At 40.2% G+C, this 22,063-nt stretch overlaps 1 protein-coding gene across 2 annotated transcripts in view; it reads right to left on the bottom strand.

Annotated features, from left to right (window-relative positions):
• LIN9 (lin-9 DREAM MuvB core complex component) overlaps positions 1-22,063 on the bottom strand; it is a 39,159-nt gene extending 17,096 nt beyond the window's left edge. Inside the window, exons 1-7 of one of the 2 annotated variants that reach the window (XM_017812941.1) lie at positions 21,985-22,040; positions 13,634-13,773; positions 12,220-12,252; positions 11,090-11,184; positions 8,704-8,808; positions 6,641-6,774; positions 2,385-2,510 (exon numbers count right to left, since the gene is read on the bottom strand). In XM_017812941.1, the coding sequence (XP_017668430.1) occupies positions 2,385-2,510; positions 6,641-6,774; positions 8,704-8,808; positions 11,090-11,092 (368 nt within the window). In that variant the 5' untranslated portion in view covers positions 11,093-11,184; positions 12,220-12,252; positions 13,634-13,773; positions 21,985-22,040. Of the gene's footprint in view, positions 1-2,384; positions 2,511-6,640; positions 6,775-8,703; positions 8,809-11,089; positions 11,185-12,219; positions 12,253-13,633; positions 13,774-21,984 lie in introns of both variants that reach the window. The other variant, XM_017812939.1, reaches the window with a different exon arrangement.

The following is a 22,063-nucleotide window of genomic DNA, read 5'->3' as shown; positions in this document are numbered from 1 at the left end:
TGGAGCATATCTTTCCCCACAGTCTACCGGAATCTTACAAGCTTTGCAGGCTCTCATGAGGAATACTGCTGTGTCAATCAAACACACTGTTGATGTGTGATAGGACATTTAAAGTAGTAGCAGACAGAAGAAAATATTACAATATATTTAAAACAAAACTTAAAAAAAAAGAGGACAACCACGTGGACAGCTATCACAGAGACACTATTATCCTCTGCCATCAACACTGTGGATGCAAAATGTCTTAAATTTTTTTATCCCTCATGGGGAGATATCAGTATTGACATGGTATTTACCTTACCTCCATATGATGAGGACAGACAGAAGAAATTTCTAACGTCATAATAATGTAAAAAAATCTTTGCTCTAGAGGTAGATGAAAATTGTCTTGAAAAAGGATTCAAATTATTTAGAATAATTCAAATCTTTCAAAACTAAGGCCAAAGACCAGTCACGACATCTTAAAAATGACTCCCAGTAAGGTTTTTTTTCAATTAGTAAAGAAATAAAAAGCAAACAGGAATGCTTATTTTATGTTGCTAAAAAGCAAGAACTCATGAAGTTTGATTGTTAACAAACAATCATAGAATCATAGAATCAGACGGGTTGGAAAGGACCTCTGAGATCATCAAGTCCAACCCTTGATCCAATCAAACTCTTCATCCAGTCAAATACTCCTACTTCAAAATTCAGACAAAACACCTTCCTGCCCATTTAGATCTGTGGTTCCTTCAGCATGAGTCTCTCTTTTTAAAGAGCTAACTGTATGACATCTAAGCAAAAAAAAAAAACAAATCAAAACAAAAAACACTCTGCCCCATGGCAAAAAAAAAAAAAGGCAAAAAAAAACCAACCAAAAAAAACCCCACAACAAAACAAACTCAAAACCAGAAGGAAGTTTTCAACCTAATCATGTCAGATGGGGCTTTGAGCAATTGGATCTAGTGGAAGGTGTCCCTTTCCATGACGCTTCCTGCCCCCAACCCTTGTTGGAACTACACAATCTTTAAGGTCCCTTCCAACCCAAACCATTCTAAGATTCTATGAAGTTTTATCAATGATCCAACAGACTGCTGAATGAGGTGAGCCGATCTATTACAGAGGTACCCATTTTTGGCAAAAGAAAATTACTTAAAAATTACTCAAATGAGTAAGCGATGATTTAACCTCTAAATACACAATTTCCCTTTCAGAAGGAAGAATGACAATAGAACAATGAAAAGCTATCTCAGTTAAGCTCAAATGACATGAACATCTTTCCAAGAGGAGCTGTTTTTAAGTTGGCTCTGCTGCCTTCCCGTGACTGACAATTTTTACTTATATCAAGTTGTTTATAGGTAGAGATGATGAAATGGTCTTCATCAGGCAAAATGTAATCTGATTCAGTACAATTCTCTATGAAATGGATTCAGTGCCTTAGTGTTTGCAAATAAAAGGATGGTTTATTTATGGAACACTACTTACACATTTTTCTCCTGACCTTACACAATGACAGGGATGATTGAGTTTGGAAGGACTTCTGGAGGTCATCTGCTCCAATCCCTCCACCAGAATCATTTACAGGAGGCTTCCCAGGATCACATCTAGAAAGCCTTGGAGTACCTCTAAGGACGGAGATCCTACCGCCTCACTTGTGCCCATTGCCTCTTGTGCTGTCTCCAGATAATGCTGAAAATAGCCTGGCCCTGTCTTCTCTATGCCTTCCCTTTAGACATTCACTCACAAAGATGAGATCCTCCCTTAGCCTTCTCTTCTCTAGGCTAAATCACACAGATTCTGTGAAAAGGCTGAACTGAATCAGCGGGTTTCAGAATTAAAAATTCTAAACTATAGAAAAAACTATGCCTTTCAGTCAATTCTAGCTTCTTCTCTACAATGTACAACATTTTATGTGTGACTTTACCCTCTCTCTATTTTGCTAGCCAAGCCAGGAAAAGCTGAGGATCTACAAAACGGTTTAAAAATAATAATAAAATCATTGAGACGAAAACGTGCAGTTGTTTTCCCCATGAAGAGCTAGTTATAGGCAGAATAAAACCTTAGTGAAAAATTGGCTGGTCTTCCATGCCAGGAAGCACTGCAGCATAGAAGATACAATAACAACTTCAACACATTCTAGCTTGGGCACTCAGTTATCTAGAATGTGAAGAGAACATTTCAAGTATGGGTTCCTGAGAACTTCATGGACTGGACACGTGCCTATAAGGAATGGGGCAGGGGAGAGAGGGGTGCTCAGAAAACATTTCAATAAAATGAGTATGTTTTACTACTCTTAAGCTATTGTTTTGTTTTATCACTTGAATGCAAAATTACTTTAAAAGGAACAATTCCAGTAACATCAAAACTACATGTAGTAAGTCAAAAAGAAAGAAAGAAAAAGTTACCTCCGTGGTTTTCCCATTAATCGTCTGATTTTCCCCCATTCCACTCTTGTCAATTTTCTGGTTTTCAAAGTTGGAAAAGATTCTTTCAGGCATATACAGAAGTCATTATCTCCTTCAAATAGTGGCCTGTTGAAACATAATTGGTCCTATCTTAACTGCACTTAGTAAACTTTTGTCACGAGATTCCAAAAAACATCCATCATAAGAAATACATTGAAAACAAATAGCATAAATTAGTTCCATACACAAGACACTCCTATTCGAAGAACAATTTTAACCTGAAATACATTCAACCGAAAACAAAACCAGAAAGTTTCCAGGACAATTGGTCTCTTTGAGCATTATCACTGATGTTTAAAAATGCTCCTATCTCTTGTTACCAAAAAGAAACATATGTATTCATCCTGCTTTGTAACATCCATAAAGGCACCAAAGGAAACTTTAGCAAAGCCAGTGTAGTGTGACGAGGATACTGCAACACACTGAAGGAAACCATAAAGATATAGTGAGGTACTGAGAATAAAGGGGAGAACAATGTGACACTGAGAAAGACCGTACCTTTTTTCATCAATTCATTCAATTGTAACCCAGATTCTCAACAGAGGGTTCCAAAATACAGGAAATTGAACTAACTCTTCATTCTCTGGAGCTGTACAGGTGAGACTTTTATTGTACCATACCATGACTCCATGATGAAGCAGAGGATCGGTATTAGAGAAGTGACAGTTCAGAGAACATACCTACACAACTTACGAATTTCTCTTTGATGCTATGACCTGCCTGTATCTCTGCTTTATGACTGCCTTTTCCTTTGTAGTACCACATCCTTCTTAGGCTGAAGAGACAAGGGAGCAGCAACAGATATGCCCATCTAATAGAAGGTTAATCATTAAAGACTACGTGCAACTGAAATAGATCTCACCCGGAGAGAACAAAAGAATAACTGAATCCTAGATAAAGCCACTTTTCTCCACTCTCTGCTGGGCGCAGGGGTTTGGAGGGGAATATTCCCAAGCACAGAACAAAGAGGATCTTGGAAGCAACACTTCTTTCAAGTGAGTGTCTGGGGTGGCAGGAGAGAGGAAAAGTTCACGGAGATAAGGAGACTTGGGCAAGAATGGAAGAGAATAGTTTTGCAATAGAAGGATCTGCAGCTGTGGCATGAAGTAAAAAGGAAATCACAAAGAACGATCAATGAGGCTCAGGAAACAGACAAGGAAGCATATACAAGAGTTTCATATCCATATTTACTGTTGCTACTATAAGATATCTGTATAAAAACCAACTGCTTTGAGTTTTTTCTTCTTTGAGAAAGATAATCTTATTTGATTGTTTTTACTATCACTTGTCCCTAAGGAGGCAAACCCACAGCATCCACAAGATTGGAAGCTCTGGAAAATGTGGTGTAAGCAAGGTGTAGGTGCATCTGCTTCCGAGGGCCTATGATCTCACTGCAGTAGTAAGTATGTCCTAAGAAGTCTCTGCATGTCTGAAGTCAATGGAACTTCACAGAAAACAGTCCTTTGCAGCAGTATAGAGAGAATCCTACTGAAACAGCTAGAATAATCTAATACCCACTGATGATAGATGTAGAGATATTATATTTTAAAAACTTACAGTAGACATGGCACTTAAATTGATTATTTCAATTTTGGATTAGACAATTTGATTAAAATATTCTGAGACTTGTACAGTGAGCCATATTTTGTCAGCTGACAGCTCTATGGTTTAAACTTTAAGTTTTTCATTAAGTCTGGATCATATCACTCAAAACAACATATATCAAAGTTTTTCTTCCAAAGATATGACGTCTCTTAGTAAACAATATTACAATATCTTAACATGGTCATATCTTACAAGTACTACAAGCTGTATTTGGGTTGTGTGGCAAGGTTTTGGTAGAGGGACGCTGCAGGGGTGGCGTCTGCCAGAAGCTTCTCCTATATCCAACAGAACCAATGCCACTTGGCTCACAGATGGACCCACCACTGGCCAAGGCTGAACCAATCCGTGATGGTGGTAGAACTTCTGGGATAACAGTTAGGAAGGGGGAAAAAAAACCCTGAACAATTGCAGCAGGACAGAGGAGTAAGAATATCTGAGAGAAACAGCTCTGCAGACACCAAGCCAATGTCAGTGAACGTGGTGCTCCAGGTGCTGGAGCAGAGAAGACCATGGTGAGGCAGCTGTGCCCCTGCAGCCCATGGAGGTCCACCATGGAGCCACCTGCAGCCCCTGGAGGGCCCCACATCAGAGCAGGTGGATGCCTTAAGGAGGCTGTGAACCCCTGGGAAGCCCACACTAGAGCAGGCTCCTGGCAAAACCTGTGGACCCATGGAAAGGAGCCCACATTGGAGCAGGTTTTCTGGTAGGACTTGTGACCCCATGGGGGACCCACAGTGGAGGAGTCCATTACTGAAGAAGTGCACCTCACAGAAGGGGCCTACACTGGAACAGTTTGTGAAAAACTGCAGCTCGTGGAAAGGACTCACATTGAAGAAGTTTATGAAGAACTGTGAACCATGTGAGGGATGCCACACTGGAACAGGAGAAGAGTGTGAAGATTCCTCCCTCTGAGCAGGAAGGAGCAGCAGAGACAGCATGTGATCAACCGACCACAACCCCCATTCCGTGTTCCCCTGTGCTTCTGGGGGATAGGAGGTAGAGAACTGGGAACAGAGCTCAAGAAGAAGGGAGGAATGGGGGTAAAGTGTTTTAAGATTTGGTTTTATTTCTCATTATCCAACTCTGATAAGTTGGATAATAACTCAATAAACTCTGATTAGTTTATTGGTAATAAACTAATTTCCCCAAGTCGAGTCCGTTTTTTACATGACAGTAACTGGTGAGCAATCTCTCCCTGTCCCTATCTCAACCTATGACCTTCCTGTTACATCTTCTCCCCCCTGTCCACCTGAGGAGGGGAGTGACAGAGCAGCTTTGATGAGCACCTGGCATCCAGCCAAGGTCAACCCACCACACAAGCACACATTGATAACTCTCAAAGAGGTTTTCAGAATTACCTGCTAAACTCAAATTCTAGTCTTCAGAATTACCTGCTAAACTCAAATTCTAGTCTACTGACAGGCCTGAAGTTTCACAGACAATTATTTAAGAATAAACTGAAAGTTCTTGGACCGTTGTAAAAATCATAATTAAAAATGTCACATATTAAAATTACTACTAGAAATAAGTAAGGTTTGGGGTTTTTGTTTATTTTTTTCAAATAAGGAGGGAAAATGGCATCCAAAGACTACTTTTTTCAAAGGAATTAAACTCTACAGATGATGAATTTAAAACTAACTAAAATGGACGTGTAATTTTTCCACTTCTGATGAATATATGCCAGAATGTTTTTCTGTTGCTATGACTGCCTTCCCAGTTAAGGAAAACAGCTACAGCAATTGTGATTAAAATAGGAAGGAAAAACAGTAATTATTTTGTTTGTACATTCTGGAAAATAATGCTTGTTAACTCCAAAGCCATTCTTTAGAATATTAATTACTAGTTTTTCATCCATTAGTCAATCAGTGTAAATTTTAAGATTCCATTCAATAATGATTTTTACATTTCAGAATTTTTAGTTTTACTATAATAAATTAAAATGGTTCTTTTAAATAATTTACACCACTGTGCTAGTGCTGTTAAGGTTAAAAATGCCACAGATTCTGACGCACAAATTGCAAAAACAGTCCAGGAAATATATTAAGAGATCCAAGAAGGATGCTGATATCTAGATAAAAGCTGAATAGTCACAGCCTGGAGCTTTGTTAGTGATCACGGTAAAAACAGGATGATGGGGAAGAAATATCCAATATCAACATTTACCCCTTTTAGGGAAGCAGCACCTTATGAAGAAGCAGACACCTTCCTATCTCCCCTGTATAACACTGATCCAATGGTTCAAAGAAGTCTAAGTGTTCTGATAACTTCGTGCTTCAGATGCTAAAAACATTATGAATAAAATCTTGTATCAGGTAGAGGCAGATGTGACAGAAAAGAAAATTATATCCATGAAGGAAGACTTTCCACAGACAACTTCCCAAAGTTGGTAGTTCCAAAGAACTACCCATGTACATTGCACATGATAAAAAAGATTAAAAAACCCAACAGCAAAACAATGAAATAATTTTCAGTAACTAATAATTTAGAATAAACTTTGGAGTATTTAACCAATATATGGAACTATGCAGCTCAATTTCAAAAAATTACTTTTTTCTATACTAATAAGAGAGGATTATATAAAGCAGACATACTTATCTATATTTGAATAGAACCATTCATATATGCACCACTTGTGAGCTTTGGGAAGTTTGAGCAGGTTGCGAAGCCGTAAACCAATCTTCTGTGACACTTTCTTTTCTGGTGTTGACATTGTTGTACTAAACTTCTAGGTAGAGGGAAAAAAAAAAGGAAACGGTTAAACACAGTCTAATATTTTTCAGTATTCAAATAACCAAGCCAGATTTTCTTGATAAAAGTTTGCACATTAATAATTGCTAAATTTTAATAGCACATATTGTTTCGTGGCAATTTTTCTGTTGCAGATCTATAACAACCCTTACTGCATTATATCAGCAATGCAATTAAACAGAGCAGAAGTAGACAGCAAACTTCAGCAGGATCAATACAATCGATGATATCTATACAAGACTCTTTTAATGGAAACATTTTCCAGCACTGAAAACTACATTACTGCTAACAATAGCATGGCACTAAAATACCTACAGACTTCCAAACCTTCAGGCACCACTGAACACTGTCTCAGGTGAGCATACATGATGTTGCTCAGATGCCAGCAACAGCAACTGCCTCATTTGCACTGGGGCTTCTACTCTTGCTCACTCTTCTTAAGCCGAGGATGAAGCTAGCACAGGAATATAATACAGCCAAAGCTTTGAGTGGAATGTCTGCTTTTTAAAAAACTGCAAGAGAAACTAGCATGGACATAAGAAATCCAGTTCAAACTACATTTGGAAGCTATTTCACAGACTGCAGAAAAGACACTGTCTTAGATTGCATGCATAATACATAGGCCTGTTTTTAAACAAGACCATAGAAAAATAATTCTGTAGTTTTGTTCCAGCAATGGTTGTCTTAACTGACAGAAAGAAAAACTTATTTGCAAAAAATAACAGCTTTTTGAGACTATTAGTTTAACTGGGTCCCCATGCCAACATCAGTTGTTATTCTTCCCCAAACACTCAAAAGTATTTTGGCCTTTAGTAGCAGCAATGATAGGATAAAGCATAAGGTAGGCACCTTGCTGGCTCCTGTTACACTAGATAGAGGTCCCCTTTCTCCCACTGGAACTCCAGGAAACAAAGCCTAGTGGGACAGCAAGATCTGCAAACTACGGCAGCTGCAGTCCCTTGCAAGTATTTATCCAGCAATCATTGGATCTCCTGAACCAGACATTTAAGCACAAACCAACTGGGTTTAGAACATTTTCTAAGTCCTCCTACTCTTACAAAGTCATGGTAACGAAGAGAAATGTTGCGGTCCTCCTCTATGGCCAAATGGACCCAGCAAAACAGCGAGTGCTAAGTCTTCCCCATTCGACACTGCACACACAGTCCAGAAGGCAAGACCAGTGTTCAAACAGTGCTTTTTCAGTGAGGTAAATTCAGGCTTATAAGGTGATGGTATAGAGAAGTGATTTGGATGACAAAGGTATTACAGAGCCAATTAATTGAGACTAAGAGACGTTGCCCTGTCTAACATAGCGAATAAAGGCTGAAAGATATTAACAGCTGTTCTTTCATGCTATATCAAGGAGTAGACAATCAAGTGGAGAAGTAGTACTTCTGGAACTGTTTGAACTGGAGTACGTTACCATTACAGGATCCAGAAGGTATAGCGGTATAGATGGCCATAAATACACTTAAGCCATAAATCTACAGCAAGTTCCTAACTGCTGAGATGCATTAAGTCCTACAGCAGCCTTCTAAATGATGTAGTCAGTGCAAGACACATAGTCAGTTTTTAACTGAAGCTGAATAAATTTATGTTGACTACAGGATACAATTGTTTGCAGGAGCATGATGGGCAATTAGTCTGGAATCCTTTCTAGCCCTGCATGTTCATATCCAGGATCACAAAGAACAGGTACTCCCATAAACAAACTGAGGAAACCAGTTGTAAGGAAGAAAAATATTCATCTGTTTTGAATTGCGGCTTACTCCCAGCCACAGCTTTCCTCACAAGAACATTTGTAAGCCAAAAATGTAACTTAAAAAGCAAATCTATTCTAATTTTCAACTAACACAGATAGGCTTGGTCCCTTTTTTGGTAAAAATATCTCCATACATGTAGGTACCTGTGGAACCATCGCAACCTTCTGATTTCTTTTGGGTGACCTTGTGTTTATTTGTCTGTCATCTTCTTCGCAGAAGAGTCGACTCCGTTTTGAATTTCTGAAGGGCTGTATGTATCAAAATTAAGAATGAATTACAAGGAAGAAAACTTGATTTCTCTGTTCATGCACAGAATTCACAGTGAGGGAGACAAAATGCCTTTTCTCTTGCCACCTATTGGTTTTAAGGCACATGGTACACAACAAATAGTGCCTCCCAGCAGTTAGAGATCTCAGGATTGAGAGAAGGAGTTCAAGACTCCAAGCCTTCCAATGCTAACTATAACCCATTACTATACTGCTGGCCCAGTTTCACAGAAGTATTTAGAACTTAACTCCCACTTGTTTCCATTAGAGTTAGGTGTCTAAACACTTGTGTATACAAGATTGCTTTGGTTATAAGTACATCTGTTTGTTCTAAATTTCAGGTCAAAACCATGGTTTATTCAAACAGTGGATTTGGTTTATATGTTCTCAGTAAAAACATTAGCTGCATATAACTTTTTGCAAGGATTTCTAATGAGCCTAATAAATTGTTGTGGGTTTCTTGTATTTTTAATTCACTGAAGGTCCCTACACTGCAAAATGTTAAGAAGCTGAAGTCTGAAGAAACTAAAGCTCGAATAAGTTATGTGAAAATATCGGAAAAGAGAAGAATTTAGAATTTAAATTTTGCTAACTGAAATTAACTTGTGTGCTAAGATGTTACAACTCAGAGAGAATTAGAAAGCTGAGTGAAAGCAAGAAACCATATTGTAAATGTGCCATTAAAAATATGTTTAGTTATTCCTCAACATTTTACCCTATGACAAAAAACTTGTGCCATCAGTGAGGACAAAAGAGTAACCTATGACTGGCTGTTAGTGCTGAGGGGAAGCAGCTTTTCCCTCCAGGACTTTGTGGCCCAGCACAGGAGACAGCCACCACTGACATGGATCTCCTTTACAGAATCCCAAAACTGCACTCTGTGGCATTCCTTGCACTTCAAACTACTTACAAAGGTGACAAGTAAAGGCAGAACAAATGCAGATTTGACTTCTTTCAATACAGAGGGTGAAAGTTCTACAAATTGATATGGGGTATGAAAACTGTAACACCAACAAGGTGAAGAATACTGATAACAAATATAAGTCCCTCACAGGAGTCAGAAACAAAATAAATCAACAAAGTGAAATAAAACTTCACTATTAAGCATTTACACTTAAGAAAGATATTTAGTAAGTTTGTAACCAAATCCTTATGATCCAGATCAAGCAAACCGTTTTACAACCCTCAACAGGAATTGCCAAATTCTATTCCAATAAACTATCCAAAATGGTAAGTGTTTCATCATTCTGGACTGTCTGTGTCTCACACAAGAGCATCACCTAATGCACTACTAGATGCCACTCAGATATTTTGATTATTTGCAGAGCAGGCAAGCATGACAGTTTTCAAATAAACAAACTGTTAAAAAAAATAATTTTAATAAATACCAGGTGATAGTTGGCAAGTGGGTCTCAAATACTGTAGTAGAAGGTGGTACCAGGAGTATGGGAGAACAATCTGCCTAGCAACTGAGATGGTATTTCATATACTCTCCAGAGCGTAAAAATGAAGACACACAATGTTACACATGTAGACAAACCAGGTGCAATAAAGCTGGTGGCAAAACCAAACCAAAATCCCATAATTTTCTAAGGCAGAGGAGGTTGAGAACAGTCAAGAAAAGCTTGATTGTGATACAACAGGGAAAGAATATTTCAAAATATTCAAAGAGAGAGGGAAACTGTCAACCCAAACACCAGATACGTCCTTGGAAGCTGCAGGCTCATTTCATATCCCCACCCCAAGGCTGTTCTTTAATGTAAGGCCTCCTATGAGACTTCTCAGAACACCACACACCTCACTGACATTCCTCTACTTTTATTAAAATCTACTCCCCAGAAGGCACAATGATGGAAGTGCATTATGATGTTTCCCCTTCCTTTGCTTTATGTGTCAGTTCCCAGCCGTAATTAGAAGTGAGGTATTTACTGAGACGCAAAAATAGTTGATCAGAATTGGTGATTCCTAAGCTCAAGGTGGTACATACAGTACAAATACTTCACACAGCACTTGCTTTACAAAAAACACAGAAAAAATTATCACGAGCTATCTTGAACAAGGCCAGCAATTTAACTTGTTCAATTATTCATTTATAAAATACGTTTGTCTCTCATATTCAAACTGTGCAGAGTGCTTGTGAAGGACGTAGTTTAACACTTGGACATTATGAAACGATACATCTCAGTCAAATTTTGTGATCCTTAAATTTCATTCATTCTGTGGTATTTTACTAATTCTGAATCTGCTTTTTTTTACTTCTTACCATTTCCACTGCAGAACCAGCATTCTTGCTTCTCCAAATGTGCGTTTTCTGCAGAGGATTGTACTTTTCATTCCACGAACTTGATAAGCTTCCCTCTGTTGTGAAGAAAGTATGTCATTAATATATGTATAGGTAAGTGTACCTTTCAACATAATCACTATCCAAAAGCTCGTATAACATCGACTAATAAAATACTTTTTTTTACTTGCAACATCTTCTTTGAATTCAGTTACAAATGGATTCTAGATTTCAATATTTTCATTAAACTGTTCTGAACAATAATTAAAAAAAATGAAGGAGGTTTTCAGTACAAGGAGAAACACGAACAAAACATTTTTTACTTGTGTCTGTGTTTAGGTTTCTTGAAACCTCCTTTGCTGGAATCAGTTACTTCCACTGTCAGGTTGACACACATTTAGACAGCTGAATTGTGGCTGTAACAAACCTGCAGAAGGTACAGCTCTACAAGATTTAGCCACCTTCTGGTTCTAGAAATGTATGAAGTGGGTGCAGATCAACAAGTAAAACAAATTTTATTACAACAAACCTATATTACAACATATTCAACAGATCATGCCTTCCTCCTTATGTAACAGAGGCCTTGTAATACATAAAGAAGCTTCTATTATTGGACAAACTAAAAGTGTTCAAAATTTGTATGAATGCTCCTGAAGACAATTTCAAAGAAAAAAATATAAGCAGCAGTAGATTTTTGATTTAGCCCACAACCTGCTGACAGAGAATACAATGAAATTGTGAAATGCCTTCCTAATGTAAATTCTGTCGCATACACAGGTCTTGCTAAGAATCCTTCTCGCATCTTGTCCTCAAGAGAGGAAAGATTATCCCAATCTTCTCATCAAACCTGACACCTTGGCAGTACTTAAAAAGAAAAAAACACATTTCAGGAATTTCATCCAGAAGAGCAGTGTCTAAATACACCACAACATACGTAGTTTCAACTGCCACGGAGTATTAGTCTAGAGAACTAACAAATATCTACAATAAACCAAATTGTATTTCAACAAAAAACTTTCTTCAGTGGTATTTTCTCGAACTCTGTGAAGCCAGAAACTAAGTACACCTGAAAGTCAGACTGGGTACCAGTAAATAACACATTCATTTCTTACCTTTCAAGCTCACAAGTGCTTTTGCTGAAGAACCTGCAATATATCAAGAAGTCAACATAAATCATAAGCTGTTTCAAGCCATACAACCTATGCAGAGTCTACTCATTCTTAATTAATTCTTAGGCAGAAAGTGGAATTTATTAAATCTTTTGCAGCTGAATAAGTGAACCCAGTGCGCCTTCCATGGTGCTAAGTACAGCATTATATGTTTATTATCACTAAATTTTGAAAGCATATTCATGTTTTGTTTTTTCCTTTAGTTTTACATCAAGAAAAAAACTTTAGATGTTAAGCACTTATATTTAACACAGCAAATTCTGAAAAAGCTTTATGTCCACACTACATACCTCCATTTGGCTGTTTGTCTGCTGCAGCTGAAAATATATTTTACAGCTGACAAGGAAACTACTGAACACTTTTTTAATGATTTCTACCAATTCAAAATTCTTCAATGCCCAAAATTTCCCCAAAAGGAGTAGCTTATGCTCAGAAGGAGGAAGATGGATAGTTAGTTGCCCCCTGGTGGTACCACTTCATTAAGAAAAGCAACAGATTCAGATCTCGAATGCAGACAGGACAGTTAGTTTGCTCAAACTGTTCAAATGGTGCAATAAACACATCAGAATTTCACTGTTCCCCTTCCACTGCATCTCTAGGACCTCTGCAATGCTCCTGGGCCAGGAAGAAACAAAACTGGGCCTGACAACACTGGTCATTCATGCCCTGGAATTTTCAAATCTCTCTCTAAGAATGAGATGTTTGAAGCAGCTGCTTTAGCAGAGGGGAAAAGATATTTCTGCATGACAATGCAGATTCATGCTTTTCCCTCAAGTCAACTTTACCTTTCCAGTTATGTTCCAGTATGGCAAACGTTTTTTCCTCTCACTTTCTCCACTCCCTCTTTCAGCTCCTGTTTGCTGTTCCAACTTTCTGACTTCAAAGGTCCAGAAATTCCTTTTCTTGTGGCTGCCCTTTATCTAGCTCCTAACCCCACTAGTGCCAGAGATATTTGCCCCTTAGAGGATCCCTTCCAGGGAATATCACAGAGCCAAAAGAAGAAATATTGTCCCTTTCCAGGGAACCAAGCATTTGGGGTTGGGCTGGACTGTTGAAGAGAATACAACAGCAGCAACAGCAAAAAACTCCCCTACATTCCTTATTTCGTCATCATAGTATTTTGTTTGCTGCTATTTTATTATGCCATGTGTTACCAAAAAATCCCAAACCAAACTTCAGTTGAAAAAAGAAAGTTTCTATTTTTTTAATCTTTTTGGGAAAAAAAAAGTTTAAGATATGAAAGGGAACTAGTTTTGACTCCCTGGTGGTTTAGAGGGCTTCCACCCCAGTATCTCCCAAGCTGTTCAAATCTACAGCTAACACATATAGGTTACACGTCAAAACCAAGATGACACACCTGGGCTAAACTGTTGCTCTTCTTGCACATTTCTTTTCTGATGTATCACCTTTATTGGGCTGGGGACCTATCAGCCACAGGTACAGGAACATGCTTCTATGATGATCTGATTCACAGTGAATTCAGCTCTTGAAACTAAGCTGTATGTTAAAGGTATCACAAGATTTTTTTTTTAAATTTCATGCTAGAAATCCAATACTGTACACCATGCTTGCACATGGATACTCTGCTATCAACCAAGAATAAAGAGCCCTGAACTGTAACAGTAAGAACAATAAAGAACTACTGTGTCCCCCAAATTTATATAGGGGATGGTGGGAAATGTGTGCAGAGATAAGTAAGTACATGCAGTATATGCAGTTTAAGAACACGGGAAAAGTACATGCCATTGAGGATGGAGAGGCAGGAGCAGGGTCATCAGGACTGTCAAATGGAGGAGATGCTGCCCTTCCAGAACAAATCACCACTCTGAAAGATCTCAGGCACTTCATTTGTAAGACCAAACATACAGTCATTTTCCTCTTTTTCTCACTATCTTCCTCATGTGAATCAAGTTCAACAAATTCAGTCCAGGGTGAGTATGTCAACAATGCAAAAGAAAAACCTCAGCAACAGGCAGCAAAGCTTTATTTGGGGGTGGTGTCAATCTCACAGCTCTGCTAACCCTGATGCTTCACCTGTGAGGCTGATGATGGGCCAGCAGAGCAGGGCATGAAACCACTGGCATCAGAAACAACATGTAAAGAGGTGATGAACACAGAAGGTTATGTGCCACCTTAGAGCTTTACAAGATTACCACTCCAAAACAGCTTTAGTTGCCAAGGAGTTTTCCATACACGACCGTTAATCTTCAACAGACATGCTAGAACAGGGCTGCTCATCTCTTTTCACTTAACCTGCAATTAAAGTAATGTAACCATATCTATATCTATTTAGGAATACAAGTGTCCAAAAAAGAAATTCTTGACCTATGGAAGTTCAGAAGTTAAACTAAGCTATTTTAATGTAAGAAGGTGCAGAAAATTAACACCAACGCTTTTGTAGCTTAAAGCTTTAGGACATCAAAATGACAATGGAAATGTCCAGAAGCTTAATTTTACCAGAAAGGCAATAATATGATACAACATGGCTTTTCTTGTCAAGTTCTTCTACACTGATCTTAGAGGGTATCTGCAACAACACCAAACTTCTAGGAATACAGTACCTCTGCCATTTAGTTTGGCAGTACTGTACATACTACCAGGGCCACAAAACCAGCAAGTAGGATGATGATCTAAGCAATACTGTGTTACAATAAAAAACAACCAATGTTTAACACAGATAGAAGCATTTCAGGAAGTATAAAAGTTGTGATGTGATGCAGGATAGATTTATTAAGTTTTACTGTTTATTAAAACTATTCCATATTTTAGTTTAAATAAGGATTACATTTATAATATCTCAGTCTCACATTAAATGCCAATAGTCATGTATACTCCTGTTCTGAATAACAAATATATAATCACAGGCAGTCTTTTTAACCTGCATTTTAATTATAAACAGAGATTCAATTAGAATACACACACACACACACTTGAATGTAAATATCTATTATGACAATGACACAGATTTCATTTCCAGAAACACTTCAAAAAACAAATGGGTGGAAAGGAAGAAATCAGGCCTATAAATCATTTAGGGTATTACAACCAAAATCTACTTCCAGCTCCTCCTGGTTCAAAGGATGTCAGAGGTGACTTTATTAACACTGAGAGTAAAAAAAACCCCTCAACCTAGGGAGGAAGCACAGCCAGCTCAGCACAGCAGTGGCTCAGGAATTAGAAGGCTACACCAGCACACTATTCCAGTGTGAACTGTACAATTGACTTAGTCTCATCTCAGTACCCTACTGAGTATTGCTTGGCATATGTTGTTAGAAAATTAATTACCTGAATACAGTATTCACACTTGACTAAGTCTGAAAAATTAGGAAAGGATTCAGAAGAGATATAAGAAAAAAATTTCAAGATCTAAAAACTTGCCCTATTGCAAGAAAGTTAAGATGCTCCAATCTTGTTCTTCCCAAAGAAGGTCAATATTGTCACTGATCAGAAGCATCCACAAAGAAGATAATTCAGACGGGTAAACAGCTCTACACCCTACAGGAAAGGCACAACTAGACCTATTTTTTTAAAAAATCACACTGGATAAGTTCAGGTTAGCAATGAATGCAAAGTTTAACAGATTTTACGTAACTATACCAAGAAAGGGCACGTTGAGCTCCCTATAATTCAAAATCCTAAACACCAATTTCACATATATTTTTAAAGAGAAAACTATAGCTAAAAAGGAAGCGTGTAACTGGTGCACAGAAATTCCAAACAAGTATCGTAGCATGCTTAATGAAGAATCTAAGATGATTATAATGGCCTTTCCTGGCCATTATAAACCCCCCAATGATTCTGTAAAATATGTGCACCACAGATGTGGTGCAATAAAAATAACTGTGCTAGATTATGAGATATTAAATAGTATGATAACAGGAAGCTCATCAGTAAGTAAGAGTCAGGAACAAGTGTATTTATGTGTTTTATAACACTTGCAAGAAGTGATTTTCATGAAGTCCACATAAAACCAAATTGGGGGTGAAAAAAAAAAATCTACATTAAAATAACCCCAGCTTTGCCAAGCTTAGTGTAAAAAGGGCCCTGATGTTTTCACACTTGGCTAGTTAGAAACCAATGGGCTTCAGCAGCAGCCAGCGTGGGTTCCTGCGGGTGGACAGCTCCTCCAGTCCTGAACCGCCGCTCCCTCCGAGCACACACAGTCACCAGGAATCCTTCCTCCAGCCCCAGCCTCCTTCTCCCAGCACAGGGGAGGACGTTCAGAGCATTGCAATGAACAGAAGTTAAAAAAACCTAACTGCTCTAGAAGCCTTATGAACAGACTTTAAAAGGATCTCTGATATTTTGCCCTCCAAAAGTATTTCTGATGTGGACATAGGCTTTGAGGCATGGGAGAAAAGCACAAAAGCTGTTACCTTAAAAGATTAAAGTCAGGTTTAAGTTTAAAAACAAGTACCTATTGCTATTCATTTGAAAACACCATAACTGAACCACAGAGGAGGAGTTCAACCACAATTCGATATGGGCAGTTGCAGATGCCCTGATGTATATTTTCAATACTAACGTGAAGCAAAGGAGTTTAAATACGGCTTCTCAACTGCTGATCTTAAAATCTAAACAGGAACACAGACAAATATATTACATTTTTGAAAATGTTTTCATATTTTTTAATAAGGAACTTGTAACAATTATTATAATTTTGATAATAAATGTTACAAGTAACCACAGGGATATTCCATAGCTACTGATTTTACTAATGTGTGGGGACAAATCTGTATCTAAATCAATACAGAAAATTCTAGGATCCAGATAAGCAATTACATAATGTAAAGCCTTTCCTCTCCAGACCATTACGCTCCTTTGTCTAAATTTGCACAGGTGAGCAGTTATTTTAGCCCTGGTTGCATGACTACCTCAAAACCCTATGTAATTAAACTACATTGACAGCACGAAAAATGGTGTGACAGAGGAAACTCATGGAGAAGAAGGGAAAAACATAAGTCTTTACTATAGACTGAGTCATTAACCCTCCAAGAGATCATTCATCTACACAAGCACAGCATAAGCTGTTTCAAAAGAGGAAGCATCTCAAATGATTGGGCACTATTAGGATAGCTTATTCAGGAAAACTTAGAAAATAAAAAGCACACATCAGAGGGAAAAGGGGCTTAGGGGAGCTTTTAAAGCTTCCCTGAAACTTTGTGTTTGTTGAAGAGGTAAATAAATGAATAATTTAAATGAATATAACTTTTTGCTTCAAGCATGAGTCAGTATTTCCCTCACATTATGAGCCCACTAATAAACTGACATATGTGTATTTCCAAACCCTGATTTAACGACTGGATGGAAGTAAATTTTTCAGCCACGCAAACCCTTCTACAGGACTTGTGGAGACAATAACCACAATAACAAAGCCCTCTTTTTGAAACACTGTTCTCATAAGGGACAATGTGCTGATACCATGGTAACATACAATTTTAAAGGTATGCAGCACTGTAAAGTATTCATTTTGGGTACTATATAGGAGCCTCAAAACTAATCTGGAGCCTTCTCCCAAATGCTGTGATCTCACACGGTTCTGCTGACTTTTTACCTCAAACATCCAGAGCACACCAGTGTTAGGCTCATGGCGCCTTGGGACTGGAAAACCAAAGTGGCAAGAGGTGTGCCATATCCTTCCTGCAGCTATCCAGGAATGCATCAGAACACAGCCAGAGCACCTGGTTATGTAGGGGCAGGGTGCCTGTGAACCACAGCATAAGGTTGTACGGGGGCTAAAGAGAACAACTTCTGCACGAAGTGCCGCTCTTATGCTGCAGCCCCTGCCCATGGGATAAAAGGCCCCCTTCCCTTCTGTCCTAAAACACAGATCCCTAGAACCAGTGATGTCTTAGCAATACATGGTATTTAGCAATATCCTACTGTTTGCAGTATTTGTACTGTAAAAGTTGAACACTTTGACACCAATCACCTCTGCAGTCTGGCTCCTTTCTCCAATTCACCTGCCGATCGTTGGTGTTTGCCCACACACAACACAGACACATTGTACCCAGTGGTTCACTGCTGGCCCCGTGCTCCTGATCCCTGAGCTGGCTAAGCATCCTTTCATTTCTGTCAAACATGGGAGCTCAGCCTCACTTTTACAGAGCCAATTCCAGGCATCCTCCTCCCTGAGACCAGCTCGTGGTGCCAAAGGACGCACCAAGACGCAGCTTTGCCTGTGCTGTGTCTGCAGAGCTCTGCCTCCACCGGCACCAGGACAATCTTCCAGCCACATCTGCTTTATCAGAGCCCCACCTCAGCTCCCCTGTGTGAACTTTATAACCAAGTAATCCACAAATAAGACTGCTATTACGAGGATCAAGAGACAGGGCAATATTATGTACACTCCAATACAATCAACTGTTTCCCTCTTCTGACACAGAGAGAAAAAGCCATCTGGTCTGCAGCAGTAAGGCTGCCCACCATTTACCTCCGCTGAAAAGTTACCAGGAGATAAGAAGAGGGGAAAAAAATGCATTGACTAAAATTAGTCACTCGTTGGGCACCAACCCAACAGTCTGCAGAATCAAATTTTGTCTTCAAAATATGAATCCAATTATTAGTATTGGAAGTACTTCTGCAATTGAGACCTTTAATACAGACGATTTGCCACAGCATTGTTCTTTCTTCACAGCACTTCGTTGCATCCTGAGTTACTACATCCCTCTTCCTTGGCAGCCCTACTAAGAAAAGGCCTCAACTACAAGAAATGCATGTAAAAATATGCACTGCCATCTTCATTTTTTTAGGCTGTCAGTGTGAACCCTCTTATCGTTTCAAAAGGTCAGAATATCAGCTTTAGAGAAGGATGAGACAACAGTAAAGTTGAACACGTTGACACCCATCACCTCTGCAGTCTGGCAGAGACAACTATGTGCATTACATTCATCTCCTTCCTCAGTTAAGGAATAGTCACTGCCCAGCTCATTACAGAACCTGACAAGAGGGCAAGTAGGTGCTATTAAAATACTCTGGGACAAATTCCACTTCATCAGATATCCAATCTGAAAGTGAAAACTGCATGGTTCTTACCATAACAGCAAAATTTCAGTTTTCTTATTGCTGAGTATGCTGCGTTTACTTATAATTCTTTTTACATGAAAACTCAGTTATGGTCTACTATAAACTATGCTGGAGAAAATTCACAGGTATGATACGTAAATCTGAAAGTCTGTTAGCCATGAACTATTCTAACTTTTTCAGGAACTTATTTTTACACCACTATAGAAGATTCCAAAATCAATTTTGCAATGCTTACTGTTACTATCCTGTATAAATTAAGCTGCAGATAGAAGTCAGTGTTAAATCAGTGAGGACTAAGTTTACATCCTCACTTTAAGTATAGGACTGGAAATGAAAGAACTATGCGTGGCAACAGTGTAATTTGAAAACATCCAGATCACCAAAACTGGATAGAATAGGATTGAAATTCACAAGGCAAACACATTTCAAAACTTTCACATTTCTAGCAGTTCACTACACTATAGAAAACATGAAGCTCCCTATCTGACAGAAAACATCCCTTACTTGCACCAAACTTAGGTAAATACAAACTTTAGGGCCAAGTCAACACAGCGGAAGCTTATTACCTTCACAAATACACACACTGTCTGCTTCACCTGCCGAGCAGAGACTGTACCAGTGATACTGCTGGCAAGAGGCTCCAGGATAGCCCAATCCTAAGGGAAGCTGAGTCACACTATTACAGGATCTACTATAGGTGAAGCAACAGACCTGTCAAATCTTCCTGGTGCCACTGTAGGCAATATAAAGGTGGCAGAGACAAAAAAGTTATTTTTCCTACTTCATGTTAACTTCTCGAAGCGGACAGTGCCTTCCCTGGAAAGCAGGTGGAACAGTAACTTAAACACTGCTCATTCTAGTGAAGAAGGAAACTTCAATAAGCAACAAACTGCTGCTAATTACTAACTATGATCTTGTCAACTGGTCCTTGACTCGTGTCCTGTACCACATTTAAAGTCTGATTGATATGTGACTGAGCTACACTAAGTTGAGAGTGTCAGTTCTATCCTTAATTTATTATGATCCTTCATAAATCTGTTCTGTTAACACAATTGCACCAGCCACGTGGGCACACTAACCCATTTTTCTCCTGACAGTTGTTGGAGTTGTAACAAAGACCGCACAGAGTAGCCAGAAGCAAGATTTCCACTCGGAGTCACCTCCCTCTGAGAATCTTTGGATATGGAAAGAGTTGGTATGTTCATGAACTCGCATGGTGATCCACAGAGCAGCATCACCAAAAATATGTCTACCCCACTGTGTGCAGTTATTGAAGCTACAAATGCCCTAGTTTTAGCTTGGCACGAGTTGACAGTTTGTAAGAGCACATGTCAAGGTAGCATGCACGCACATTTTACATTGAATAATTTCCTCTTCTGTAACACTTAAGTGTTATGTGCATGAATCCATATACACAGCAACACATGTGGTTTTCACCTACACTAAGTTTTTATCTAATCCTCATGCTCATTGAAAACAACATCCACACAAACCCTATGGAGATGATAGAATCAATTAGGTCGGAAAACACCTCTGAGATCATTGAGTCCAACCTATGACTGAACACCACCATGTCAACTAGACCATAGCACCAAGTACCAAGTCCAGTCTTTCCTTATACACCTCCAGAGATGGTGACTCCATCACCTCCCTGGGCAGTACATTCCAATGTCCAATCACCCCTTCAGTAAAGAAATTCCTCATAGTGTTGAACCTAAACCTCCCCTGGTGCAGCTTGAGACTGTGTCCTCTCCATCCAGTCGCTGGTTGCCTGGGAGAAGAGACTGACCCCCACCTTGCTACAACCTCCTTTCAGGTAGCTGTGGAGAACAATAAGGACTCCCCTAAGCCTCCTCTGCTCCAGGCTAAAAACCTCCAGCTCCCTCAGCTGCTCCTCACAGGACTTTTGCTCCAGACCCTTTGCCAGCTTCGCTACCCTTCTCTGGACCTGCTCCAGCACCTCCACGTCCTTCCTGAATTTAGGGGCCCAGAACTGGACACGGCACTCGAGGTGCAGATGTACAGATCTGCATGTATGAAAACAAATGTCTACATACTGTCTTCCTATACAGCCAGCTTTCATGTGCTGACACACAACACAGGGTCTCCGAGCTCTTCCCTGCGCATTTATCGGTGACCCCCAGACGCACGCCCTGACCCCCCGCCCCGCGGAGCTGCTCGCACCGTGCACAGCACGGGCTATGAACACACGAGCCCTCCTTGCCGCCGAGGGCGACAGCAGGGGCAGGAGCGGGGGGCCGCTCACCCCTTCCCCGGGGCAGGACGCCCCTTCCCCCGCAGTGCCCCGACCCCCGCGGGCAGGGCGGGCTGTCACCGCGCCCCGCCCGGCTCCCGCTGCCCGCCCCGCACGCCCGGCAGGTGCCGCCCGGGCGGGGCGGGAGGCCCAGCCCCGGCACCCCCGGGGGCAGCGGGGGTCGCACCCTCAGGACGGAGCTCCCCGCCCGCCGCCCGGGCCGGGGCCTCGCCCGGGAGGGGCGGCGGTGGCGGCGGCGGGGGGGCCGGGCCGGCCCGATTTCTAGGGAGGAGGCTCGGGCTCCGGCCCCGCACGGCGCCCGCGGCGGGAGGGAGGGAAGGAGGAGGGCGGGCGGGCGGCGGGGGCGCAGCGCGGGTGTCCCGGCGGGGCGAGGAGGCGGCGGGAGCGGGGGCACCGGTCCTACTCACTCTCGTCAGGCAGCTGATCCAGCTCCGCCATCTTGAACGAGCCGCGCCGCTTTTTCAAAGGCTGCCTGGCGCGGGGCAT

The sequence above is a fragment of the Lepidothrix coronata genome, unplaced genomic scaffold (assembly GCF_001604755.1).
Source record: "Lepidothrix coronata isolate B3197 unplaced genomic scaffold, Lepidothrix_coronata-1.0 Scaffold38, whole genome shotgun sequence".
In the NCBI taxonomy this organism is placed as follows: domain Eukaryota; kingdom Metazoa; phylum Chordata; class Aves; order Passeriformes; family Pipridae; genus Lepidothrix; species Lepidothrix coronata.
The sequence above is the reverse complement of the archived record's forward strand: the minus strand, read 5'-3'. Positions and strand labels throughout refer to the sequence as shown.